The 27065-nt window shown below is 58.3% G+C and overlaps 1 protein-coding gene across 4 annotated transcripts in view; it reads right to left on the bottom strand.

Annotated features, from left to right (window-relative positions):
- Nucleotides 1-976: 976 nt before the first annotated feature.
- PCBP3 (poly(rC) binding protein 3) overlaps nucleotides 977-27065 on the bottom strand; it is a 277993-nt gene continuing 251904 nt past the window's right edge. For 3 of the 4 annotated variants that reach the window (XM_062175028.1, XM_062175047.1, XM_062175033.1), the window contains 9 exons: nucleotides 25921-26052; nucleotides 25044-25172; nucleotides 22270-22344; nucleotides 19546-19587; nucleotides 10848-10926; nucleotides 10132-10191; nucleotides 7503-7555; nucleotides 2855-3024; nucleotides 977-1623 (listed from right to left, as the gene is read on the bottom strand). In XM_062175028.1, coding sequence (XP_062031012.1) covers nucleotides 1587-1623; nucleotides 2855-3024; nucleotides 7503-7555; nucleotides 10132-10191; nucleotides 10848-10926; nucleotides 19546-19587; nucleotides 22270-22344; nucleotides 25044-25172; nucleotides 25921-26052 — 777 coding nt within the window. In that variant the 3' untranslated portion in view covers nucleotides 977-1586. The remainder of the gene's footprint in view (nucleotides 1624-2854; nucleotides 3025-7502; nucleotides 7556-10131; nucleotides 10192-10847; nucleotides 10927-19545; nucleotides 19588-22269; nucleotides 22345-25043; nucleotides 25173-25920; nucleotides 26053-27065) is intronic. The other variant, XM_062175040.1, reaches the window with a different exon arrangement.

Here is a 27065-nt window from a genome sequence, read left to right on the forward strand (position 1 = left end):
TCCACCTGACCCAGCCTGCGCCCCACCCCGACCTGCTGCCCCCCACCTGCTACTCTTCTTCCACACCAGCGCTCAGCTAAGTCCTCAGTGCCTCAGGTCTGTCCTTGCCTGCCTCTTCCCTGACCTTTTGGTCCCTGTGTTGGGTCTTGCCTATTTCCAGGTCATACTCACCTGCTGACGCCCTTGGCTGTCCCCACTGACTTAGGTGCTCTTGGTGTCCCGCGTCCTTTCCCTGCCACATGTCCGCGTCTGGTGGGAATGTGGGATGTGTGGTGTGCCCAGGTGCACCCACCATGGCTGGGGAGACTCCTAGGGGTTACTCCTGGCGGGGGGCCTGAGGGGGTAAGCAATGTGCCAGGCAGCTGAGGCAGAGTCCTCTGGCCACGCTCACCGTGCCATGCCTGCTTGCAGGTGGGTCCCAAACTCATCCTGCTGGGACTGCTGGCTCTGGCGAGTTAACACCAGGGGGCGCCCTGCCCTGGTCGTGGGACTGTCCGCATCTCCCAGGCGCCACCCTCCCTCGAGGGTCCTGTAAGCCCCAAGATGTGGGGTGAGCGGTGGTGCCCCGGCCCGGTGGCTGCACAGCAGAGGAGCAGGCACCCGCCCCACCCCATATTCCCGGTGCCTGGCCAGCAGGGGCTCCCCTCCACACTAACAGAGCAGTCTCGGCACAGGCGAGAGGTGACAGAGGCCAGTGTGACAGATTGCAAATGGGTACTCTGGTGCCTGGGCAAGAACTGGAGTTATGTAGAATTGAGAACAGGTGCTTATGTAAGTGAGGGAAGGCGGGGGGTGACACCTTACTTCACGTGTGTGAGAAAGAACCCAAGCTTCTGCCAACAGCAGGCTGGCAGGCCCAGCGGGGCCTCCTGGGCAGGAATGGCGTGTGGGGGTCTGGGCACATGGGGCAGAGATGAGCCAGAGCTGGTGGGGGAGGTGCAGGACATTTATTGAACTCTGACCCCTGCAGAGGGGCTTCCTGGAAGACACCCAGGACCCAGCAGTGCCTCCCCCGCTTGTGGTGGCCAGGGCTCCAGCACCCCCAGCCACCCACCTGTTCCTTAGGCCAGGCCCCTCCTTTCCAGGGCCCTCGCTGCCGCAACCCTGATTCTGGCGCGGGTTGAGGTGGAAACGTGGGCCAGCGCCAGGCTTGGAGGGGACCTGACCCACTGAGCAGGAGGGGACCTGACAGGGCAGACAGGGCTCACATGGTGGAGGCCAGCTGTGCCAGCAGAGGCGAGGACAGGGTTTAGGAAGAGCTGCTAGAACTCAAGCAAATTCAGTCACAGGACAGCGAGGAACAAGGTTTCTAAGCTTCCAGAGGTGTGAGACAACGGACACCGCATGCCGGCTGGGCAGACTGCGTCATGGAGTGTGTCACGGGCAGTCAGGGACGGAGGCTGGAGCTCAAAACGAGACTGCAGTGGTGTGTGTGTGGCTGTCTATGGCGTAGATAACTTTGTGAGTCAAGAAACGCTCTCTATTTATATCTGCAAGGAAGGGCGGACGGGCTGTACAAGTGCGCGAGCCGCGGAGGCTGCTGGCTCGCGCAGGTCAGGGACACGGGGCAGAGGGTGCTGAGCCGGTTAGAGCGCGCCCATCCCGGTGACCTCGGACGTCAGCCTGGAACAGACAGAGGCAAAAGGGGAGACGCGTCACAGCCCTCTCACTGGCAGCCCAGCGTCCACTTCTGGGAGAGAAGCAGTTCCAGTCTGTTCAATGGCCCTGAGCCAGAGAGCACAGGGGAGGTGGTGGGTGCCAATGAGGAAAGGGCCTGGGAACCTGGCATACTTGTCACCATGCGATACACCTGAGGCACTTAGGACCCTCCAGATTCTGGAATGTCACCTCAGCCTGTGGGGACATGCCAGCCTTCCAAGACTCACTCCCCTTATCTGAGAAGCACCTTGCAGTTATTAGGGAAGTGACTGTGAAGCGGGTTAAGGCCTTGTGGGCCCTCTGCACAGTTCACCGGGGTCTCCCTGATCCCAGTCCCCAGTTCACTGCAGAACTGAAAATAGCAAGTCCTCCCTTGGCCCCCTGAGGCAGGACAGCCACAGGGGTAGAAAGAGGGACAAACTGACACCGGATCTCGGAGTGAGCCCTGCGGGGTGCTGGATGGGAGGAGAGGTGGGAAAGGGCAAAGCTGAGGTGGGGCTGTCCTTGTCCTCCCCATACAACCTCTCCCCTAGTAACTCGGCTGCCAGGAGCTCAGGCATGGCCTCATGGGGAGAACCTTGGGATAGGGGCCACATGGCCCACGAGGGCTGCAGCCCCGCTAGGGGGTTGTGACGTGAGGACATCCTTGGAGGAGTAGAGGGAGTTTGTGTGGCTTCCCTCTGACTCTGGGTGCCAGTGTCGCAGGCCCAGCTGACAGGGGAGCTCAGTCCCGTCACACTGCCCAGCTCAGCCCTACATAGGACAGACGAATGCAGAAGGTCTGTGGGGCTCTGCACTGTTGCAGCTCCTTCACCTCCCACGGGTGAGGAATATGAGGGTGAAGCACCAGGTCTTCCCGAACCTCCCCTTGTGGACAAGAATCAGACTGCCGGGTTCTGTGCCTGGAAGAGCCAAGCTCCAGGAGCATGCTGGGCCTGCAGGCGACAACGCCTGGATATGGTCTGACTTCCTGTCCACCCTTGGGGCCCTTGGGGAGAATGGGGTGACCCTTTATGTGGACACGGTCTCTACCACATCCTGAGGCCAGCGTCCAGCCAGAAAGGAGAGGACACTAGGTGCAAGGTCGAGTATGGCCCAGGGTCCCACCTGCTATAATTCTGTCCAAGCCAAGGACAGCAAGCCCCCTCAGAGGTCCCTGAGGCTGGGAAGGTGCCGGCCCTCAGGAGCCACTCACCTGGCGTTGATGAGATACTGGGCAAGGCTGATGTTGGCTGGGGTCCCCGTGATGGTGATCTGACGCTCTGATGACCCTTCAGTGGCGTTGGCAATTTTGATCTGAGCTCCAGACATCTGTCGAATTTCATTGATTTTTGTCCCTTGGCGTCCAATTATGCAGCCTATTAGCTGGAAAAAAGGATGACGGCAATTTCCTAGAGAGGAGCCCACCACAGCCCCTGCCAAACACGGAGAGCCCCCCTGGGCAGCCTCGGCCTCCACCCTGCCCATGAACTCAGTGCCCCTGGAGGGCAGGGTATCTGAGGGAGCGATGTGGGCCTCTGCTCGGCACCCTCCCATAAGGAGTCACCAGACTGGGACTGGGCCACTTCACACTGTCTTCCTCTGGGGGGCGCCTTCCTGGCTGCATCCCCTGGGAGAGGACTCCAACGCAAAGCCTGCTGAAGGGTGTTTGAAGCCAGAGCAGAGCAGAGATGAGCTTGGCTGGAATTTGGAGGACATGTCAGGTCTGCGCTTTGCTTCCCACCTGGTGGCCTCTGGTCAAGATGGCCACAAGGCTGAGGGCCCTCTCTGAAGCAGCTGAGTGGTGTGATAGGACCACCTGGGTTCAGGGGAAGCCTGGAGGCCAAGGCCGTCTCTGTGGCAGCAGCTGCAGGGGCATGGCTGGTATCCCCTGGTTTTCATATCTGACAGGATAGTCCCTGGTGCACGGAGAGGGAACGGTCTCGGTCTGCTTCCAACTACCTGCCATGCAGGTGCTGGCCAAGGTCCTCGGGACCTCGGCGGAATGGAGCATGCCTCTGCTTTCAGGGCAGAGATGCCAGGCGCAGGGGTGGGCTGGGCAATGAGACCAGGCGAGCAGGGAAACCCACTTCCAAAGGCAAACGACTTTGAGCCCGCATAGTGAGCAACGTGAGTGCCGCAGGAAGCAGCCCTTGTCCCGTGGAGGCCTGCAGAGTCCCCCTGAGGCCACTTCTGCTAGCTACCCAGGTGAGGACCAGCTGTCTCACCACACCACCATCTGTAAACACACGGAGGACCCCCCTCCCGGAGACTCAGCTGCTCAGCTTCCCCTGGGTGCACCTCGGGCCCCTCCCACACTTTCCTAGGTCCCACCACAGCTCAGCTCTTGAGCCTGTCCACCCTTCCCTGTTTGTGCCTCCAGGTCTGGGGTTCTGAGTATGTCAGGGAGGTGGCTTCCAACCCCGCACAGGGCCACATTCACCTGTCCGGCTGTCCGCTTCCCTCTTGCAGAGACATGCTGAGGGCTCACCTCCCACTCGGGCTGGGCAAGGTGACCCAGCATGCATTCCTGGAGACGCCCACTTTCAGGCCCCAGCGTCTCCTGCCTCATGTAAGCCTGCAGCCTGAGGCATGCCTGCCTCACCCTTTCAGAGGTCCTTGGAGGACATGACCTCTCCCCAAGGTCACCCAGGCTAGGACCTGACCCCTCCCCATGGTCACCCAGGCTAGGACCTGACCTCCCCATGGTCACCCAGGCTAGGACCTAACCCCTCCCCACGGTCACCCAGGAAGGACCTGACCTCTCCCCACGGTCACCCAGGCTAGGACCAGACCTCCCCATGGTCACTCAGGAAGGACCTGACCCCTCCCCATGGTCACCCAGGCTAGGACCTGACCCCTCCCCATGGTCACCCAGGCTAGGACCTGACCTCTCTCCACGGTCACCCAGGCTAGGACCTGACCCCTCCCCATGGTCACCCAGGCTAGGACCTGACCTCCCCATGGTCACCCAGGCTAGGACCTGACCTCTCTCCACGGTCACCCAGGCTAGGACCTGACCTCCCCATAGTCACTCAGGAAGGACCTGACCCCTCCCCATGGTCACCCAGGCTAGGACCTGACCTCCCCATGGTCACTCAGGAAGGACCTGACACCTCCCCATGGTCACCCAGGCTAGGACCTGACCCCTCCCCATGGTCACCCAGGCTAGGACCTGACCTCCCCATGGTCACCCAGGCTAGGACCTGACCTCTCTCCACGGTCACCCAGGCTAGGACCTGACCCCTCCCCATGGTCACCCAGGCTAGGACCTGACCTCCCCATGGTCACCCAGGCTAGGACCAGACCTCCCCATAGTCACTCAGGAAGGACCTGACCCCTCCCCATGGTCACCCAGGCTAGGACCTGACCTCCCCATGGTCACCCAGGCTAGGACCTGACCTCCCCATGGTCACCCAGGCTAGGACCTGACCTCCCCATGGTCACCCAGGCTAGGACCTGACCTCTCTCCACGGTCACCTAGGCTAGGACCTGACCTCTCTCCACGGTCACCCAGGCTAGGAACTGACCTCCCCATGGTCACCCAGGCTAGGACCAGACCTCCCCATAGTCACTCAGGAAGGACCTGACACCTCCCCATGGGCACCCAGGCTAGGACCTGACCTCCCCATGGTCACCCAGGCTAGGACCTGACCTCCCCATGGTCACCCAGGCTAGGACCTGACCTCTCTCCACGGTCACCTAGGCTAGGACCTGACCTCTCTCCACGGTCACCCAGGCTAGGAACTGACCTCCCCATGGTCACCCAGGCTAGGACCAGACCTCCCCATAGTCACTCAGGAAGGACCTGACACCTCCCCATGGGCACCCAGGCTAGGACCTGACCCCTTCCCGTGGTCACCCAGGCTAGGACCTGACCTCTCTCCACGGTCACCCAGGCTAGGACCTGACCTCCCCATGGTCACCCAGGCTAGGACCTGACCTCCCCATGGTCACCCAGGCTAGGACCTGACCCCTCCCCATGGTCACCCAGGCTAGGACCTGACCTCCCCATGGTCACCCAGGCTAGGACCTGACCTCTCTCCACGGTCACCCAGGCTAGGACCTGACCCCTCCCCATGGTCACCCAGGCTAGGACCTGACCTCCCCATGGTCACCCAGGCTAGGACCTGACCTCTCTCCACGGTCACCCAGGCTAGGACCTGACCCCTCCCCATGGTCACCCAGGCTAGGACCTGACCTCCCCATGGTCACCCAGGCTAGGACCTGACCTCTCTCCACGGTCACCCAGGCTAGGACCTGACCTCCCCATGGTCACCCAGGCTAGGACCTGACCTCTCCCCACGGTCACCCAGGCTAGGACCTGACCTCCCCATGGTCACCCAGGCTAGGACCTGACCTCCCCATGGTCACCCAGGCTAGGACCTGACCTCCCCATGGTCACTCAGGAAGGACCTGACACCTCCCCATGGGCACCCAGGCTAGGACCTGACCCCTCTCCACGGTCACCCAGGCTAGGACCTGACCTCTCTCCACGGTCACCCAGGCTAGGACCTGACCTCTCTCCACGGTCACCCAGGCTAGGACCTGACCTCCCCATGGTCACCCTGGATCTTGTGTTTATGCTCTAGCAGGGCCTCCTGCTCACGCCCAGCGCGCTCCTTCCACAGCTAGGTGTGGCTCAGTCCTGGGGCTCACACCTCAGGGCCCCTGCAGCTCCATGCCTCTGCCCTAAGCATTCCAAGGGGCCTGTGGCTTCATGTGCTGCTCCGGACACAGCAGGCGAGCACTGCCCAGCGGTCAGAGAGGGATGTGAGAAGTGGTGGGCACTGCCCCGCCTCAGCTCAGCCTGACAGCTCAGTGTGGGTGACGAGGCTTCTGGAGCTGTGCCGTGCTACCTGGTCCTACCTGGACCTGCTGACCCTCAGCCCAAGATTGCTCTCCTCTTACCCTGACTGCTCCTGTCACAAATTTAAAGAAAAATAATGGAAATATTCTGAAATATCATGGCCCCTCTTAACTAAATGTCAGAGCCAACTCCCAAAGCGATGTTGGTGACACCTCCTATCCAACTGTGTCCCTCAAGGCGTCATGTGACCTCTGCTGTCCTTTCCCAACAAAGCAATGATGGCAACACCTCCTATCCAACTCTGTCCCTCAAGGCATCATGTGACCTCTCTGTCCTTTCCAGCAGAAGGCTCTGGATGATTCTGCAGCTGCACAGGGGCGGGGGGGGGGGCCAGGGCCTTGGCAGGCAGATGCTCGGTGTCCAGTACAGAACATGGGGCAAACTGCCCTCAGAGGCTCTGTGGCCTGGAGCTGGCTCTGAAGTAGGACCTGAAGTGGTGACCCTCTGGCAGCTCGCATCAAGGACATGGAGCCCACACCATCCTTGGTCTCTCAGGCTGGGGACGATCCAAAGGTTTGGGTAACTGTCCTTCCTCCTGACCAGACCCCTACCTCGCCCAGGGAGCACTGAGTGTGTGGAGGGGCGCTGGTAAGGTCACAGGTATACCTGAGGCACGAACAGGCGCAGAGGTGCTAGAGATAGGGATCCAGCCAGACCTGCGACAGCCAAACAATTCCAAGTCTATGGAACCAGCTCACAGAGAGACCCAAACCACCAGAGGGCCAGGGCCCTGGGCGGGACTGTGGCTCCATCCAGGGGGTTCCTGACTCAGGGCAGGGCCTCTGAGACTGCATGGTTCTCAACCCAATGCTGGCATCTGACTTCTAATTAAACCCTGAAGTCCCCACCAACGCCTTCCTTGTTTAGTATCATAGCAACACAAAGGAAGGAGGGAAGAGACTAAACAGTGGGGTTGGGGTCACGAGGGCCTCACTGAGCCCAGGGTGGCCACTGCACATGCCTAGGGACGGGGCACAGGCAGGGGCATACTCACATCATTGGGAATGGTGAGCTCGTGAGTGCTGGCCGGGGGGCTGGCATCCAGACCTGGGCACACCAAGGGGACACGGTTAGGCAGCAGGAAGGCAGTCATGGTCACACCCCAGCACCGGGCCCATATTCCCCTGGGCTGAGCTAGGTGGGGCTGAAGGGCTGACCTGAGGGTATTGGTCAGCAAAGCCCACAGCCACAGTCCTGTGGGTTCTCGGACCCAGACTACAACTTGACCTCTTGAGCCCTAACTTCTCTTAAAAGAAGAAGAATGCCAAGCAAGGTGAAATTTCACTGCTTTGTTTGGTCACATGGTGATTTCACTCCTGTCATGGTCCTAGAATCTCTCTTGACACTTTGAGAAGGTGCTGTGGCCAGCCCCAGCTAGGGATAGGCAGCCCAGTGTCTCAGGCCTCTGTGGCACCCGGGGCACAGGCCATGCTGGTCACCCTGACCCGGAGTGCCCAATCTCCTTGCTTTCGGAGGACCCCGTGGGCTCAGAGCTCCACTCTCTCCATCCCCAGCCAGACCGGACCATGCTGGCTCCTCTGTGTTCTCAGCCAGCCCCGCTGGAGGCCTCAGCTCAGGGCACAGCGTGGCTGCCTTGCACTCCGTTTCCGACCTAACTCAGGCCCATGTGCAGTTCTTCCAGTCTGAGGCAAGGAGCCCTGCCAGGCACGGGGAGAGACTGCGTTTCTCTGCAGAGACCTGTCTTAGGTGCAGAACGGAGACAGGCCTCATTTGTTACCAAGCCCAAGTTTTCACCTCTACAGACCTCAGCAGGTCAAGCAGAAGGCCTGCTTGTGCTCTGAACGGTGAGAGCAGAGCGCACGGCTGCGAGCCAGCCAGCGAGCCGCAGAGCAGGGCAGGGCGAGAGTCCACCTCCCGGGTGCTGCTCCATGCTAGCACTCCCATGTCCTCCACAAGAGGCAGCTCAAGCCCCCGAGGCCAGAGCTGAGTCCTACTCTCCCCTTCCCAGGCCAGATCCTGGAGCCCCTTGGCTCTGCACTGCTTCCAACCATCTCAGGTCTTCGGAATATCCCAGAACCCTTAGCCCTTCTGCCACCCAACACGCCTCCTTTCCCTTGGTCCAATCAATCTCCACATATCCCAGAGCCCCCCACCTCCACCCCCAGCACACCTCTGATGCCTCCACAGCTCCAGCGAGTCTCACTCTCTCCTGGTGCCCCTCACTGTTCCCAGCTCCAAGGTCCAGCCTTCCCCTCCCTGGCCCCAGGGGGGCGAGGTGTCCTGTTCACATATGCTCACAATCTCTCTCCTCTCCCCCTTCCAGCAGCCAGCCAGTCTCTCTGATGGAAAGGTGGTTGGCCAATGTGGCAGGGGTTCAGCTGCAGGTGCCGAATGAGCCAATCTTTCCCATATGCTGTTATTTTTCTTTTGCATATCTACACCTACAGTTTCCGTTCTTTCTCTTCTTTGATAACAATGTTTTCAACACAACGAGTATGTGGTTATTGACTATCTATACACATTCCATAAGTGGTGGCATTTAAAATGTCATCTAAGAGATTCCCTCAGTCCTGTCTGAGCCCTGGATAGGAATGGTTGAGTGATGGTGAGCCGAGAGCCAAGCGCGGTATCTGTTGGACTCAGTAGGTTTTGGCCGAGTGGAAGAGGACCGATGCTTTCAGGGGGAAACTAAAATTAAGCCAACAACTTAAAGGCATCTATTACAATGTGTTCATTTATCTCAAGACAACGTGGCTCTGTGGTGCGTCCTTTTCCTAGGAAGATGACGCCAATCCCACACTAGGAGATTAGCAGAGCTGCCCGACAGGAAGCTTACCCGTGCTTTGGGATACCTCTGACAGCAGCACTCAGAATGGCCACAGGCCAGCACCTCTCCTCACTGTCTACCCACCTTCCCTGCCACTGCTGCCGCACATGTGTGTGTGTGTGCTGTTCTCAGAGGCGTGGCTGGGGAGGGCTGTCACATGGCAGTGTCCTGGCAGCCAGGAGGCTCTGTGGCTCTGGCCCTCTGCACCTGTGGCCCATGTAGGGTGAAGAGGGCATGGTGTGTCCCCCACAGGTCCAGGGGACCCACTCAGTCCCAGTCCCAAGCCACAGCTTCTCCATGGTTCCACTCCAAGATAAACAAGTGTGTCGCTCCATTCCCTCAGTCCCAGAATCTACAAATCTATGTACCACCCTGCAACAGCCTAGGAACAACCACTAATGCTGACAGGAAGGGGTGCAGACGAGGCCAGCGTAGATGCCTCCTGTTCCTAAGCGTTGGCTCACATCTCCTAGGAAACACGTTTCCAAAAAGCACACACCATGGCCACTCCCTTGCTCCATGCTCCTATGTGCTGCATTGCCACCAGCGTCCATGACAGCACACACGGGGCCTCTCCACAAAGGCGCACTTGGATGAGGCCACCAGGGAGGATGAGTGGCTGTGCTGTGCACCAGCTCAGACCCACCACGCAGCTGGCGCTGGCAGCTCCCCCCATCACCGTGCTCCTCGGCAGCCGCGGGAGGCTGCTGACTGCACGCAGACCTGACGCCAGGCCACAGATCCCTGGGATGCAGGCTGAGCGAGGCGCCCCTTCCTCCCACCAGGATGGGCCTCCCTGGCCTGCTCTCCCTCCATCAGTGCCGTTCTGCTTTACCTGACGACTGGCCCATCAGATTTTGAGCTTCTTCGGAGGAGTGTAAAGGCAGCTTTTCTCCTGGAGAGCAAAGAAGAGACAGGTTTAATGTTTGCCCTCAAGGAGATAAGCCAGGTCCCTTCAACTAGGGAAGCTCAAAATATGACTGGGCACGCAAGGCCGATGTGTGTGGCCTGCGGGTTCTCACCGCCAACAGCCCGGGGCGCAGCTCTTACTCTGTGGGAGGCACGCTAGGCCGCTCTGACCGCCTGGGCTGGGGCCTGCTCGTGTCCCCGTGTTCCCAGTAGGGCTGGATGGTGTCCTGAGGTGCGCAGAGCTCCTGAGCAGTGCAGCCACGCCTGCCCGTCTGAGCTCCGGCTCACCGAGAGGACTCCAGGGCTCGCTGGGTGGGTGTGCTCAGCAGGGAGGGCCCAAGGATGGCCTGTGAGTAGCTCCGAGCCCCGCAGAGCAGGTGTGTACCCTTGGAGGGGCAGACATGTGTTCACAAGCAAGGCCATGGCAAGGCCTGCGAGAGAAGAACCAGCCCACACGGAAACACGGACCAACCTCCCCCGCCCTGGCCTAGAGCGTGCAGACCTGCTGGCATTGGCTCTGTGTTGTCTGGTGCTCATGACAGGAGCTGCGCCTGTGCTACTCACTGCACTGAATAACGACAGTTCACAAAGAGTCCCCAGGCGAGAAGAGAGGAGGTCAGCAAAGGGCAGCTGGGTACGTACCGGGGAAAGCGGGGTTGGTCTGTCCGAGGGGAGGAAAGGGGGTTTGCTGCATGGCCAACTGGTGGAGCTTGGTCAACTGCTGGGGGCAGGAGGGACACGAGAGCTAAGAAGGTTATTGTCATCGAGTACAAGTCACACCAAATTAAAATGGCAGTAACAGAACTGTGCACAGATAGAGGGGGCCATGCGGACACATGGCGGACGCCACAGAGCTCAAGGACTTGGCCTGGGGGAAGCAATGGGGCCCAGGCTGCAGACACCATTCCCTCTCCTCGGCTCCCTAGCGGCGCCAGCCAGAACCTGCCATGCCTCCCTCCTCATCAGGTGCACGTGGAGGGCAGGCTGGCCAAGGCTAGTGCGCCATGGGGCTCTGAGGGGAGGAGTCTGAGAGCCACAGAGCAAGGCCAGCTGTGCTTCTGAGAGACGAACTCATGCTAGCACCTGTGCAGCACCCAGCACAAGTCTTGAAAGCCTGGGCCTGTCCTAGCTTGTGCCAGGCCTGCTCACTTAACTCCCACAAGGCCTTTAGATGAGGCAGCGAGGGCTGGGGGCTGAGGCCACATGGCTGCCTTTGAGCCCCGTCACATGGGGTCACGGAACCTTAGTGCTGGAGGCCCCCGGGGCATGCGTGACACGCTGAGGCTCACAGGTGCAGGGCTCCTCTGGAAGCCCCTCACACCTGTGGTCACTGCGATCCTGACGGCCACCCCTTCCTCCGTCCCCCAGCACACACCTCTTCCAGGGGCTGCTTTGAGCTGCATTCTTACTGCTCACATAAAAACTGAACACAGACGAGAAAGGTAAGCATGGCACAGCCAGGCTGCATTTGGGAGCATGAGGGGCAAGCTGTGTGCTGGAATCCTCCCATCCTTTGGGCTACTTGGCCAGAGGACATGGGGCCTCCTCAGGCCTGGCCCTCTCGAGGGTTGTGTGCCTCCAGCAGAGAGCCCAGCACTGCAGGTTTCCCAGGACTGGGGAGGGCCCTGGGCGAAGTGCGCCCGCAGTACTGTCCTGGAGGCAGCAGAGGGCAGCACATTCTGGAGAAATAGTTGTTTTCCGTCAGGCAGCCGGACCCAAACTCTGCAGTTGCAAGTGCCACCAACATGGGCTCAGAGATGGCCCAGGAAAGAGGCTGCAGGTAGGGCACTCAGGGAGCTGAGCTGTCAACCCGAGGGGCCAGCTATTGACCTCGCCTCCGCATCTGCCTCCACAGAGAATCTGGACTCTGTGGACTCAGGAGGCTGTGTCCAGAACACAGCAGCTGCTGTCCAGGAGCCTTCCCAGCTGGGCACACGGGCTGGGGCTTACATGTTGGCCTTCCAGATCCAGGGTGCCCGCCCCTAAGAACCCCCAGCCAGAGTTAGGATGAATGCCACTTCCCAGCACCCAGTCCTGTAGACGGTGAGGGGGCTGCTCCCCAGCCTGGCCCCTCCCCAACAGCATTCAGCCAGTTGGGGGTTGGGAGCAAGTCTGCAGGAGAAGGGACTTCTGGGGTGCTGGTTGGCCAGTGTGGCCCCTTCCTGCTTCCACAGGACAGGGTCGCAGCAAGAGGAGGTAGGGCCTGTGGCCTCCAAGTTGTATCTCCAAGACAGATCGCCTGGTGGGCGAGTGGCTGACAGATACAGCCTGTCTCTCTCCCCTAACGCTCACCATTTCAGAGGTCTCTGCTGCCCTTCCTCCCCCAGAAAAGTCAGGGGGCTTCCTTTAAACACAGCCCTTCCCACCTTCCAGGCCTCTCCCCATTCTTGGCTAGTTCCTGACCCTGCTCAGGGAGCTCTGGCTACACCTAAGGCTGGGTGAAGTCTGCAGGAGCTCAGGTTAGGGGCGGAGTGACCTGGGGTCAGATTTAGCTCTACAAGTTCCCTGAAGAGGTGGTGTTTGACGAGGCTGCCTGGCATGTCAGAGCGCCAGCTGTCCTCCCTGGTAGACAGTGCCCAGTTCCTGCAGCGGCCAGCTTCTGCGTCTGCTCTGGGTACTTGAGTGGACAATCCTGGAGTCTCCTGATGTCACTGTCAGCACATCAGCTGGTCACAGGGACAGCAGTGTGCCTTTGGGCCACAGACCAAGGCCCCGTGACCGAAGGGCAGTAGAGGGAACAGAGCACTGGGCACCCCAGTGAAGGCTCCCCTCCTGGATGTGAGGTGCATTACAGAGACACAGCAGCTGCCATGCCCACAAGTCACGTGGGAAAGACATGGAGTCCATCCCCCAAACCGTGACTTCCCACTACAGGGCACTGTACCTGTGGGGGCTATGTTGTGGGGCTGTGCTCTAACTCACCCACAGGGTATTGGCACTGCAGTCCTAGGATGGAGGGAGGAACCTCCAACAAAAGTCATGGCGATGAGCAAAGACCCAGCAGACTTGGCCTGGGGCAGTAAGACTGAGGGGCTGCCTACTGACCCTCTGACCCCAGCCGAGTTTCTACACCGCGCTGGTCCCTGACCAGAACCTTCCACCAGGGCCAGACCAGCGGTGAACCTCAGAGGTGTGGGCGTGGTGGGGACAGCTGTAGGTGGTGTGTGTCTCCAGTGTGCACCTGCAGTTGGGCCAGATGCCACTAAATGCTCCTATGTCCATCAGCCATGCTGGCCATGCCACCTATGAGGACACAGCCCCCTCCTGTCTGGCCCTGCGTTGGTCAGATGGTAGGAGCAGGGTGAGGGGTGCTGAGGCAAGTTAGCCCTGGGCTCCAGCAGTTTGGGAGTGGGAGTCGGCTGTAGGGGTTCCCAATGGACAAGCCGTGTGGACACAGGAACATCTGTGCTAGGCCCACATCAGGTCTCTAGTGGGTAAGTGGCACACTGTGGAGAGCGTCCACTGCAGTCTCCAGGGCTTTCCCAGCCCAAATGCCTGCACCCTACCTGGATGCTGGCTCCATTCTCTCCATCACCTTCTGGTTACACAGGTGAGGCCCATGTGCCAGAAGTGTGTTAGGTAAAACCACGTCACTCATAAGGTCAGCCCCACTTGGACCCCAAGATACTCGGCGGTGCAGCCCTCCCACAACCATAATCTCTCTTATTTCCAACTTCTCCCTCATCCATCCTCCTGGAGGTCTGTTGACTCCTTTTTCTGTTACTGGTCACTGTGGAATTTTAATCTGTGCATTTAAAGCTTAAATTCAATGTCCTTGCTCTCTGGTGGAAAGACACAAGGAGCTGTGGAATGCCTGCGTCCCGATCACCCTCATCCCAACCATGTAAGTGCTATTTTTAACCACACAGTTCTGTGAACCCCACAAACAAGCCGCTCTCGAGGCCGTCTTAGACAGTGAACCCCACAGACAAGCCGCTCTCGAGGCCGTCTTACAGTGAACCCCACAGACAAGCCGCTCTCGAGGCCGTCTTACAGAGAACCCCACAAACAAGCTGCTCTAGAAACCGTCTTAGACAGTGAACCCCACAGACAAGCCGCTCTCGAGGCCGTCTTACAGTGAACCCCACAAACAAGCCGCTCTCGAGGCCGTCTGACAGACTTTTCATTGCAGCAATGCTTACCATTTCCTCTCCCCTAGTCCCTCTCACGTTTCCCAGGCTCCTCCTGGGGTCGTTTTCTTTTCCCGAAGGGCGTCCACCAGAACTCTGACTGGGCCTGCCGGTCAGAGCGGTCAGAGCCGTCTGACTACAGAGGCTCCAGGTGGGCCCTGGCAGCGCCTCCTGAGCAGGGCTCTCTCGGTGACCAGTTTTTACTACACCACTGTCTTCCGGCTTCCACTGCTGCTGCTGCTACTTCTTGTTGCGTCATAACACCCCAGCTCTGACTACTTCCAAGAGTTGACTTCGGTTGGTCGGTCGGTCCGTTGGTGTCTTGTCGTTTTTCTTTGATATGTCTAAGATGAGTTTCTCCTGTTTGGGATTTGTGGGGATTCCCGGCTGTGAGAGTTGATTTCTCTATTCATTCTGGAAAATGCTCAGGGCGTGTCCCCTGCCGAGTTCCTTCTCCATCCCACCTGCCCCTCCTGGGCTGCATCAGAGTCTTGCTCTTCCCTCTCAGCCTCTCGCCTGGCATTTCTCAGACCCTCCAGAGCAAACAAGGCCCAGGGACTCGCGCACATGTGGAGTGGGGCTCTGAGGAGGGGCAGCTGCAGGAATGGTGTGCTGAGGGCCAAGAGGCCTGGACTGGCTCAGCAGAAGAGTGCTGCTCTGTTTAACCCGCAGGGGAAGGAGGGTAGGGAATGGAAAGGTTGAAGTCAAATGCCAGTTTGGAGGAGTGAGTGCAGTAGCACTGCTCTGGCAGTAGGTGGGGCCCTGGTCACACCTCTCCAAACCCTAAGCTCCAGGCTCTCCAAGAACAAAAGCTTCAGAGCCAGAGAGGCATGGCCTGGTAGCCAGGTGGCCATGAGATGTGGTGCTGGCTGCTCATCCTTCGCCCACTCCCACTTCCCACTTGTCCCTCCCGCAGGGCTCTGAACAACGGTAGGGAAAGCCCAGCTGTGCTAGCTTGCTCTGCCAATGCTGGACACTATGGAGGCGCCACACTGCACACCTGGCGAAGTGGCCTCCTGAGGCTTTCTCTTGCCATGACACGCGTCTCTACAGTTCCCCACAATGTGCCCACTGAAGAGCAGACTTCGTAGTGGACGCTGGTGCGGGCTGTCGTGTGTCACTCAGGTGGCTGTGCCAGCCGCCGTTTCCTGTCTCTTTGGAGCCTCTGCTAGCTGTGCATCAGAGGGGCGGTCTTGACAGACACTTCACAGGTGAGCGAGTGTGAAACCCTGGCAAGAGCACACATGGCAAGTTCCGTACTGGCCTTGGCAAGCGTCTGTTTGTGTGCTTTCCACAGACCCCTTCAAACGACGGGACGTTGAGGAGGCAATGATGTGGATGGTTAGAAGGGCAGTAATAGGAACTGTACAGGAAGGTGCAGGTCACTACAGACAGTTCTGGACTTAGAGTGGTTCGACCCACGACTTCTTTTTACTTTACGATGGTGCCAAAAGCCATGCACATCCAGTAGACACTGTGCTTTGCATCTGGAAATTTCCCTGGGACTGCTGCATGTGGCACAGTCCTCTCTCTTGATCCTGGGCCACGGCAGGAAACGACCTGGGATTCAGCAGTGGCCTGCGTGTGTGTGCCGCGCCCGGATGTTCAGCAGGGGAGGTGCAGGAAATGCACTTCTGATGTCGGCTGACTCTGACCTAACGTGGTCTGTTGGGATGTAGCTCCACTGTAAGTGCGGGGCCTGCTAGCTGTGATTCCTTCAGAAGAAAACCACTCCTTCCTGGTGTTAACTGTACCAGTGTAATCGAACCACAGCAACGCTGGCTGAGACAGAACCAAGCCATCTATCTCTTTCCAGAGTCTGTGTGGGCCCCACACGCCTCTGCATCTGCTCCCATGTCCCAGGAATGTGGTGCTGTTTTGCTTCCTTGTTTCTGAAGCTCCACTTGCTCTGACTCTGGCAGAACACATGGAGGTATGTGGACAGTTTCCAAGGCTGACCAGTAGTCATCTGGAGAACTTGCTCCATCAGACCATGATGGATGCTGGCTGCAGGAACGTCTGCCTCAGTGCCCAAAGTCCTTCCTGCTGTCCATCAGAACCTCATGCCTCCCCAGATGCCTGAGTGCCTTGAGCATAGAAGCTTCCAAAGAATTCAGGTAAAACAATGCAAACTGGAAGAAGACTGGCAGGGGTGCTAATGACTTAGGGAAGGGTAAAGTAGACGGCCTTCTCTAAAACTGCGCACAGAGTATGCGTGCTTTTTTCTGGGTGAAATAGCTCTCAGACATTCATTTTCCTATAATCTGTGTGTGAGGGTTGCCCTCTATGAATGACAGCCGACATGTTCCTACAGTGGACAACAGGACCTCTTCCACAGAAGCCACTGCGTGGTGACAACCAGGAGTGCTCCTGTGCTCCTGCTGCCACGACACAGCGCGCAGGACTGGAGTTTACACAGCACACATGCAGCGCTCATAGCTGTGGGGTCAGAAGTCTGGGATGAAGCCACCGGCAAGCTCCATGTCTGGTGAGGACCTGGTCTCTGCTTTCCAAGATGGCGCCTTGGGGACTATGTCCTCACGTGGTGGGAGGGACAGCAGGGGCAGCAGCCCTCTGGGGCTCTGTCCTGAGGGCATCAATCCCACCTCCAGAACTCACCGCCGTGGTGAGCAGGGAAATCCTCAGAACTCCAGTCACTGTCGCACACAACGAGGTAGCTACGGAGCCATTACACTAATCACAAGCAGAGTCTGTGAAGCTACCTCTTCCTAAGAGATACTGGGAAAACTCCATGGGACAACAGCAAACAGCCTATCAACATAAACGTCCACCAACCAAACCAATCAAAATCCCCCTCCCATGCGCACCTGTACCCAACCCTTTGGACTTTCGGACCAGAAACCCTTATCTGTTGACTTAAATGAAAGTGTCTCCAAAGGCGTCAGCAAGAGCTGCAGGCTCTGGGGTCATGGGAAACCCACAGGTGTTCACCAGATGGCACCTGCAAGTCTGAGAACTTGGAAGTCTTCAGAGCCACTGTCCGGGGTCAGACGAGCAACTCTAGCCTGATGAGCTAGCCTCTGCACTGCCTGACAAAGTTCAAAGAAGCAGGCTTCCGAACCTGCTTCTGTACACAGAACACTCCTGTCTGAGTGCGACTTCCCGGTACCCAGCATTACACAGAGGCTGGGGTATCCCAGAAGTTGGGCCCTCACCCCATGTGGCTTCCATCTTGATCTCCTTTACCCCATTCTAGCAGGAGCCTGCCCATCCCCGGCGCAGGCACCCACAGCGCCCACAGGTGTAGCTAAGCACAGCAGTGAAGCCTGATGGGACCACAGCCTCGCTTCTCCAGCTGACTGCACTGTCTCTGGCAGGTGACCTGAGAATGAGGCACGGATGACTTCAGTCGTGGTATCATCATCAAAGGACTCAGACTGGGAACCACCAAAGTGGCCTCTGGATGTCCCTAGGGCGAAGACTGAGCTTTGTCAATGATTTTCTATCATTGCGTCCTGTCTCGCTTTATGAGGATTCTCTTAAGAGAGAAAAGCCACCAATGGTTATTTTTCCATTCATCAGAAACTTCCTGCAGTGAAAGCAAATGGAATCTTCAGCTCGCTTCGCAAGTACTTACTTAGTGTTAGCTCTCGACAACCCTCGCCTGCCCTGCCTTCTGTTCTTATTTGGGCGAACAGCGCCCCCTCCTCCGCTGTGCTGCTGTACAGGTGCCCCCAGGGCTCAGCAGGGCACAGCACACATCGCTTTAGGGGAACCCACTGCTGAGCTGGGCACACTCAGAACGGTTTATTGAAGAAGACTTCTCAAGATGCACCTGAGGTTCACTCTGCTCGCCAACAGCGGCACATGGCAGCCTCCCCCGGCTGTCTTCCCCCTGCCCTCAGCACCAGCACAGACCTTACTCACCAGCATTGCTCAGGCCCTCACAGGGCTACCATTCACCTCTGGGTCCCAAAGACTTGGAACCCCCACTGCCCGGAGCCCCTCGTTACACCCAGGCCTCTGCACAAGGAAGTGCAGGGCATGTCGGAAGAGCCAGCCGAGGAGCCTTCTCCCTACAGGCTGCTCAGGGTGGCTTCATCCTCGACACCATGTAGCACCCTGGCTGCTGTGCCGGCAGGACATGTCTACGCCAGCCCAGTCTTGGAGCAGCATGGGACATGCCTGAGCACTCCAATGCCCCACTTATGGAAGTGACTTCACCTGACCATCACCATGGTTCCTGCAAGGCAGCTGAGTGGAAAAAGAGGCAGCTCCCTGCTGACCCTGCTTAGCAAGAAAGGCAAGTCCTGACCCGGTGTGCGCACAGGTGGCAATGGCGCCCTCGTCCCCGGCTCTGGGTGTGCAGCCAGATCTCTTCTGTGATCATGGTGAGTCTGCACCACCCACCAAACATGGGAGGCTGTGACAGTTGCCATGACCTGGCAGCCATCCCTTGGATATGTGTAACTCTCCCCCAAATTACAGAGTATGTAGAACTCCCCTAAGAGCAAGCCCTACAGAACTGCTAACTCCTGGCTGTCCCAAGAGGCCTGGTTCTGGTCACTAGGCCACCTCCCTCCCAGAGGGCTCAACAGGACCCTTCTGCTAAAACCCCTGTCCTTGAGTCCCAGGAACACGCGGGCCAGGCGGACATCCTCACTTTCTGCTGAATGAACAAGGGCTGCTGCGGCGTCTTCCTAACTGTGCAAGGAGAAGATCGCTTGGCTGGCTTCCCTCAGCTAGTGGGCCGGGGTCTCTGCACGCAGACGGACCCTCCACTTCCATTCAGCACTGAAGGCAGGGTTTGGCTTCACCAGGCACTTGCATGCCCTTCCCCAGGTACTGTGAAGACAGCGTGATAACCACCTGACTTCCTCACTCATAAGGCACCATGCCCACCCTGGCATGAGAGGGTTGGCCATCTTGTACACGGCACCTGCACAGGCAGGCGCCGACAGCAGCCGTCTATAGTTACTGTCTGAAGCCCCATGAGTGGGAGGGACACCCTGGACTGCAGCGGACAACTGAAACAATTTGACATCAGGCCAAGTCCTCAACACAAGCAGAATTAGTGCTAAGAGGTTAAAAGGTTACTGAAAGTCATATGGATACAACACAGGTCAGGACACTGAGAAAACAGATTAATATTATTGTGTAATATTAATATTAGTAGCAATTAACAGCGGCATGCAGGTAGGTAAATGATAATAAGAGAAGGGTGAAAGGGAGACAAAATGAAAACTCACATCCGGATGGGGGATGGCGTATTGTCCCTGGATCGTGTAGGCCTACAGAGAGAGACACACAGTCAGCTCACACTGCAGCGGAGCCTCACCTACACTGGTGACACTGCCCCCACGCCCCAGCAAGACAGACCCTGGGGGAAGCGTTCTCCCTCAGTCCCCACCTGTCCCAGGGACAGAGCCTTTGGTGGAGTCACAGAGACCACAGAACCTGGGTGGCCGTCCCCTGCACCCGGCTCCTTCCCAGTCAGCAGGAAGAGGGAAAAATCCAGCCCCAAGGTTTGTAAAAAGGAGAAACTTAAGAATGATCTGTTTAACTTCCTAGAGATAGGTCTACTAATTGCTAACCTTTTTAAATTTAATCAACTACCAGAGAGAATACTTTTGAGAAATACTTATCCCAAGAAATCTAAACAAAAGAAAAAGCTTGAAAAAGTGACCAGAACCAATATTGTAAAAGGCAGACCAAATGAGAAGCTATGTAAATCATCCGCGGGACTGACCCGATCTGTCATCTTTGGGATCAAGTCTTGGCGGGGCTGGGGTGGGGGCAAGGGCAGGGTCCCAGGCCTTCTGCCGCCTCATTACTTCCTGCGCCTTCAGCTGCGGTGACGTCCGCCCACGGCCGCCTCCCTCCAGCCCCTCTGATCCCGAGGACAGCAGGGCCTCACATGCCCCACAGGTCCACCACCAAGGTGCTTCCAGGTGATCCAGAAACTCACGGCCAAACCACAAACGCACCACAGGTCAAGGGAGAGCAGAGACACTGACCAGCACAGGAACACAGCTGTGAGGGATATGGCTCCCAGCCTTGGGCCACAATGGGGCCCAGGATACCTGGGGGGCTCCTGTGTGCCTGAGCGGGTACCTTGCAGGGGGCTACAGCACTTCTCTAGGCCCCAAGCCCTCTCTCGGGTTTTGAATCTGCCAGGAGTTGTCGCTGGCAGAGAGGGTACAAGAATCTTAACAGATACAACACCACGTCCTAGAGACGAGGGCCAGCATCTGTGGACCTCATCTTCAGCTTCAAGTGCACTCCACCTAACATCACCGTCCACGGCCTGGCGCGGCACTCTGGTCAGCCCCGCCCATGCAGAGCTCAGCGCAGGCCATCCGGAGCGGCACGGGAGGGCGGGGCACCACCCTGACCTGCCTAGTGTGACGGAGATGAAGCAGGGCTGGACCGCAGGCTGCCCCTCCCCCAGTCTATACCATTTGTGTCTTGTACTTGGGCCCAGGGGCCTGAGTCCTGGAGAGGAACCATGGCCCTGCTGCCTGTCTGGTTCGCACCCTCACCTCTGAGTTTGCGTTTTGGCTCCATTCTGGGGTTACCTATGTCACTCTGTCCCCACACAAAAGCACATGGACGCCTCGCTCTACGAAGGCGGACATTTCAGTGGCAGCCTTAGGAACACACATCCACTGCACAGCCATCTCCAGCCCCAGGACAGGGGCTGGGGCTACTGCTGCATTTTACAGGTGGAGGGGTGAGCTGAGATGGGGCCAGTGACAATGGCAAGGTTCTTCCTGGGTGGCTTCTCCTCATGTGCTGGGGCTGGGACCCCAAACACATGGCTTTACAGATTCCATGTGTATTTGGGTAAATGCCACTCCTTTCCATGAGAAAGTCCCCCACCTTACCATGTGATTCCATCACGGACTGGGTTAAACACTGAGGCCGTGGCCGCAGAGATCAGAACCTAACTAGCCATGGATCGAGGAGGTGGAGGTCTGCAGAGGACTTGCACAGGGTGACCGTGTGACCTGTGGTCCTGAGGTCGGCGTGGTGTCATGGGCATCCCCCGGGGCTGTGAGTAAAGGCCCTGGCCTGTGGAATGGGAGGTGTCTTGTTGGCTCCCTGCAAGGAGGATGTGTAGTGGTGCTGGCTGAAGAGATGGAGATGTGGGAGACACTGGGAAGATCTGATAAGATTCCTTCATTGTAAAGAACAACATGAGGGAGAGTTTTATTGGCCTCTTCTCTCTACTCCAATGATGGAGTAAAACCTCCAGAGGGAAGTCTCTGTCTCAGCTCTCCCCTGAGCAAACATTGCCGAAGCTGGACCCAGAGCTCTCCCAGGCCAGGCCCAGGCATCTCAGTCTGCCTGCACCCACGGCTGCAGGGCCCTGCTGGAGGGGGTGCAGGGCTGTGTGTGTGGCCAGCACTTCCTGCTCTCTTCTCGAGGCTCTACCAGGCCAGTGCTGGCCACTGGCAGAAGCTCCCTGGCCATCTTTGCCCTTCCAGCTCCTTCTCTAGCAGTGACTGAAAAACAGAAGGCCTGGGTCTGTGACCCCGGGACTCTGCACCTGCAAGGACACCTGCTGGGGCCACACTACAGTCTCTTCCACATCTCCGGCCCTGTTCGAGCACACAGTGGGAGTCTAGGAGCAGGATCTCAGGGAGTGGGCCCTGGTTCTTCAGGGGTAGCTCCTCTCCGTGAGCCTGAGCTGTTAGCGCCCCTGGAATGCCCAGCCCCCTAAAGCATCTACTCCCAGGGATAAGAACTGGGCAGCACTAGACACACACAAACCCAGGGTCCCCCGTCTGCTTGGGAGCCTCGCCCCCTCCCTTGTGCCCAGCGTGGCCAGAAGAGCTCTGCGTCCAGTGCATGGGTGGACACGTGCACGGGAGAAGGCAAGAAAACCTGAGTGCACTAACGGGCAGCGGCGGGTGCTGCAGTAAAAGGCTGAGGTTGGCAGTGGAGGCCGCGAGCGGGTCGGCTCTTACCTGACCACCTGCAAAAATGACAGGGGTGGAGGCGGGCTTTGGGCGGTAGGGGATGGTGGCACCTTTCGGTGGGGACTAGGAGAAGGGACAGGAGAGGGAGAGAGAGGTTAGAGCAGCTGCATGGCACCAGGCACCTTTCCCTTGCCTGCCCGCCCCACTCCCCCACCCCCACCTTGGCCTGAGTGGCTGGAGCACCAAGACCATAGCAGTGAGGGATGCTCCGGGGTGTGGAGGGGAGCGAGCCAGCCATCGCAGCCCACCTACAGGGAGGGCAGGGACCACGTCTCACCACCAGTTCCCCAGCTGGGGCTCTGCATGCCCTCATAGCCCCCCACCCTAGACATGTCCCATGCTGGGGAGGTGCTGCATGTCCCAGACTCAGCCCTCCTCTGCGCTTCTTCCACAGCAGCACCAAGGCCACTGCACAGGCATCGTCCCAGAGAAACTCTCTTGTGCGTCCTCTGGGGAGAGCTGAGGCCTGCGGTCAAATGCACAGTGGCATCACGCCCACTGTCCCCATGGGCTGTGCTTGGTCAGAGGTGACAGCATAGATGGCCACAAGAAACTCAGTGGCATCCAATTCCTATCACAGGAAGAAGTCATTTCCATAAAGCTTAGACTCCACATGAAGCACCCACAGCCAGGATGAGGTCTGACATCATCTCCCTTGATCACTGTGTGTTCAAGACGTAGGGTCCTAACAGCAGGCTCAACAGTATTCTCAACAGCAGAATTTTCTAAGCCTCTTTCTCCTTGGTGAGAGTAACCAGGCCTCCCTGGTCCCCTGGGAGCACAGGGTGAGGCGGGTGAGCTCTCCCTGCTGGCACGGGGGCACCCTGGCTGCGGGAGAATGACCCTGAGGCACTCTTCACTCGCTGAGCACAGGTGGACGGCACGGGCTCGCCCAGCAGAGTGAGCAACAGTGTGGACTCGGCCCGGCCTGCTGCCCGTCTCCTGTGGAAAGGCAGGGCTGTGGGGAAAGCCGCATTTGGTCCTGGCTGCGATGTCAGCATTGCTCAGGCATCCCCAGGGAGCCTGGGCTCACTGTGCTCTCACAGCCAGGATCAGGACTGCTGTGTGGGCAGTGACCAAGTGGACACAGCCGGCCCCCTTCACCACATCTGCTGCGCTCCCTTCACTGAGCTCCGCAGGCCCCTCCTGCGGCACCCTCAACCCCCACTGAGGCCAGTGCCCACCCACCAGCCCTCCATGGCTCCCAGCTACTACTGACTGGTTTCCAAGCCCAGTTCTTCCTCAACATCCCCTGAAAGAGGAGCGATGCTCTGGGCACTGGGCCCACTGGCTCCCCCCTGGGGTGGCGGCTACTTGCAGCCATTGGTAGCAACACCTGTGTTCTCAGGCCCCAGCAGACTTGTCTGCCTCATGGGGCAGCTCTTCTTTAATTTTAAAGGCACGGAGCACACCCCACAACTAAGCCCCATGTTCCCTGATCAGCGAAGAGGGTCTGTAGAGCATCTTTTATTTGACAGTGTCTTTCCCGGACCCTTCAGTGTCTGTCTGTGTCTGGATGTGACGACATCTCCCCTCCAGCCTGTGAGCTGTGTGATACGAGCAAGACTGGGCATCATAGCAGGCCCATAGCTGGCCCCTTCGCTGGTCACTAAACGTCACACTACTGAGGAGGCCTTGGGTGCCGATGCTCCACGGCTCCCCTAACCTGCTTCGGAGGGGCTGTCATGTCTGACCAGGGACTCCAGTGGGCAATGCCATTACAGGCTCTGCCAAGACCCCACAGCTGTTCTGAGGAGCTGGGCCTCACTCTTGATCATGGACATGGGAGGTTGTGTCCACCATAGAGCTGTATACTTTGCTACCACGAGACACAGCATGGCTGTCCTCACATCCTCAGGGTGTGGGCCTGAATGAGGAGCCCCTGGCCAGCTTGTGTCCATGCTGCCGAGCTGGTTGGGTCATTCCCATGATCCTTGGGCCAGTGGCCTCTAGCGTCCCAGTGACTGGAACACTGAACAGAGAACTCTAACTAGCACAACGTGGTCAACTTGACCAGTGTGTGGGAAAAATTTCAGAAGGAGAATATTTTAAAAAACATTTTTGACTCCATAAAATATCATACTTCAGGAAAACAGAAATCTCCAACTTCTTGAAGAGGTTGCAGCCCTGTGGGAGGGGCTGGGAGGCAGAGCTGCACGCCTGGCACCCTGAGCTCCCAGAGTCGAGCAACCACCAGACACTTCATCTAGGGGCTGATTTAAATTCAACTTTTAGGGATGTTCCCCCCACCCAAATTTCAAGAGAGGTTTTGGCTGGCTCAGCTGTGCCTTTGTAGCATCTCTCGGAACTCCTCCGTTCACTTTTCTCCACTTCTCAATGAGGGTCCTTCCTGTCTTTTCCTCATTCTGCCCTTGAGCGCAGGGACCTCCAGCCTCTGCCCTCCTACAGCCAGCAGGTGGCCCTCTTCCCCAGGAAGCCCTGGCCGGGAAGCAGATCTTTTCCCACGTGGGCATTCCAACTCTTTCCTGAAAACCCTTCTCCCTGGGGTTAATAACTTCCCATCCAACCCCCAAGGTGTAGGGGGTGGCTCACTCCTCCCTCTACATTCTCCCCCACAGGCTGAGTAGACAATGCATCCACTGAGGTAGCATATATGCCCCAACCTGTCCTTGGTGCCTGCCCACCCAGCTTGACCCAACCCCGCTGTGTGGCTCCTCAGAATAACTGAGGTGCCCAAGCCCTTGTGGATCCGCTGGGTAGCTGCAGGCAGAGCAGGCCGGACAATGGGGTGCAGACGGTACCTCCAGCATGACCACACAGATCTGCTTGACACACTGGATGATGGCATCCGGGGTCCCCGAGATGGTCACCGCCCGCTCTGTGGAGTTGGGCAGCATGTCCCCAGCCACCTGGACCTGGGCACCTGTGGACTGGAGAGACTGGACATTGGATAGGGAATGACAGACCTCAGAGGCAACGAACGGCAATGAATCCTTGGGGCTTGTCCATGGTAGTCTGCACCTTGGAGAACCCTCTGGTAGAAGTGCAGCCTAACAGGTCCAGCTGGCACAAGAGCCCTGCCTCCCCTCCCACCATCCTCTGTGTCACCACATCACCCCATCACCTCCCCTCTCAGGACCCTACCCTCTCCCTCCAAGAACTGGTATACCCTCAGCAGGTGCGAGTGCAGGAGCTGTCCTGGCCCATGAGTGACACTGGATGGGGCGTTTAACCTGAGGGGCATTCTCAGGGACACGGAATCAGTTCAGTACAGGGACCCCACCTCCTCCACAGAGCTGGTCAGAGGGAAAGAGAGGTTCCCTCTGTGGGGAGGAACCAGAGCTTCCTGGAAACAGAGTGAGCATGTAGATATCAAGCGTACACTTCCTGCACACTGGACTCAAGCCACGAGGCTGGGTACCACAGCTGGCTTGTCTCAAGGAACCCCGTGTCTCCCCCCACCAACAAGGCCCACACGTTGGCCTCTAAACGTGGTCTCTGAGGTGGATCTCCACCCCATGACTGACTTGTTGTCCCTATCACAAGCTTTGTGCTGCCAGGCCCCACAGGGACTGGCACTGGAGCCTACAATGTGCACAGTGCATGTGGAAATGACCTGGCCTGCTCTGGCTGCCTGCAACTGGTCCCTCCCTCCTGGGCAGGGCAAGGTCCTGTTACCTCCCTGATCTCCTTGATCTTGGAGCCGCCTTTGCCGATCAGGGACCCACACTGGCTGGCCGGGACCACCAGCCTCAGCGTCACCGGTGGCTTGCTGGTGGCAGGGCTGTTGCTCATGGAGCTAATGATGTCCTGGGGAGGAAGACAGACAAGTGTTGGCCACACCCCAGTGTGACCAGACCAGAGCGCAGCAGGAAGCAGCCGCCGTGCTTCTCCAGCCAAGGGCCTAAAAGCCCTCTGAGAACAGAGGATGGACATGGTGGGCAGCCAGGCCAGTCACGGACACTTCTGGGTAGGCCAGGCCCAGGGAGGACAGGGGGATGGCTGGATGGCCAGAGGGGTGTCCACACACACCACAGTGCACAGCACACATGCAAGGTGGGAGGTCACTGGGCCGCAGATTTGGACTATGACACAGGCCAGGGGACATAGAACTCTGGTCTGACACTCGTCATGGAGACCTGGAAGGGCGGGACAGGTGTGGACAGATGGACACAGGGGACAAGTGGATGCTGGAGTAGGTGGTGTTGGGGCAGGAGACCAGTGGGGCTGTGTCCAAGGCAGAGTGTAGGGGAGACTGTGGGGTGACTGTGGGCTATGATCTCAGTGTCGGTCTGGCAAGGGAGATGTGTCACTAACTCAGAGCAATGAGGGCGGTGGGAGGTGAGGTAAGTGCTGGGTCTGCACATGGCTGTTTGGGCAGGCAGTTCATCTGCTTCATGTTCTGGTGCTTGGGATACAACTGGACTCCAGGCTGAGGCCGGTGACTCCTGGGGCAGGTGGTACCTGCAGATGGCTGCAGCATGGGGGGAAGGTGTCAGGACTGTGAGGAAACCAAGGCCCTGCAGAGGCTCGAGCTCACTGCAGTGCTCAGCAGAGATGTGAGGAGACCCGGGCTCTAGAGAGTGGCGGCAGCCAGCCCTCTCTGAGCTCAGCTGCTGCAGCTCTGTGGGCGCCATGGTGACTCAGCTCACTCTCCACCAACAGCTGCGTCTCTCCTTTTCCAAAACAAGTCAAGCCTGGGGGAAACAGCACCTCAGATCATTCCCAAAACAATGCGTTCAGGAGGAGCAGATGGAGGAAGAGGCACAGGAGAACTGGGTGGGAGGAAGAACCCCCGAGGGGGAGCACTGACCCACAGCTTG

The sequence above is a fragment of the Lepus europaeus genome, chromosome 2 (assembly GCF_033115175.1).
Source record: "Lepus europaeus isolate LE1 chromosome 2, mLepTim1.pri, whole genome shotgun sequence".
In the NCBI taxonomy this organism is placed as follows: Eukaryota; Metazoa; Chordata; class Mammalia; order Lagomorpha; family Leporidae; genus Lepus; species Lepus europaeus.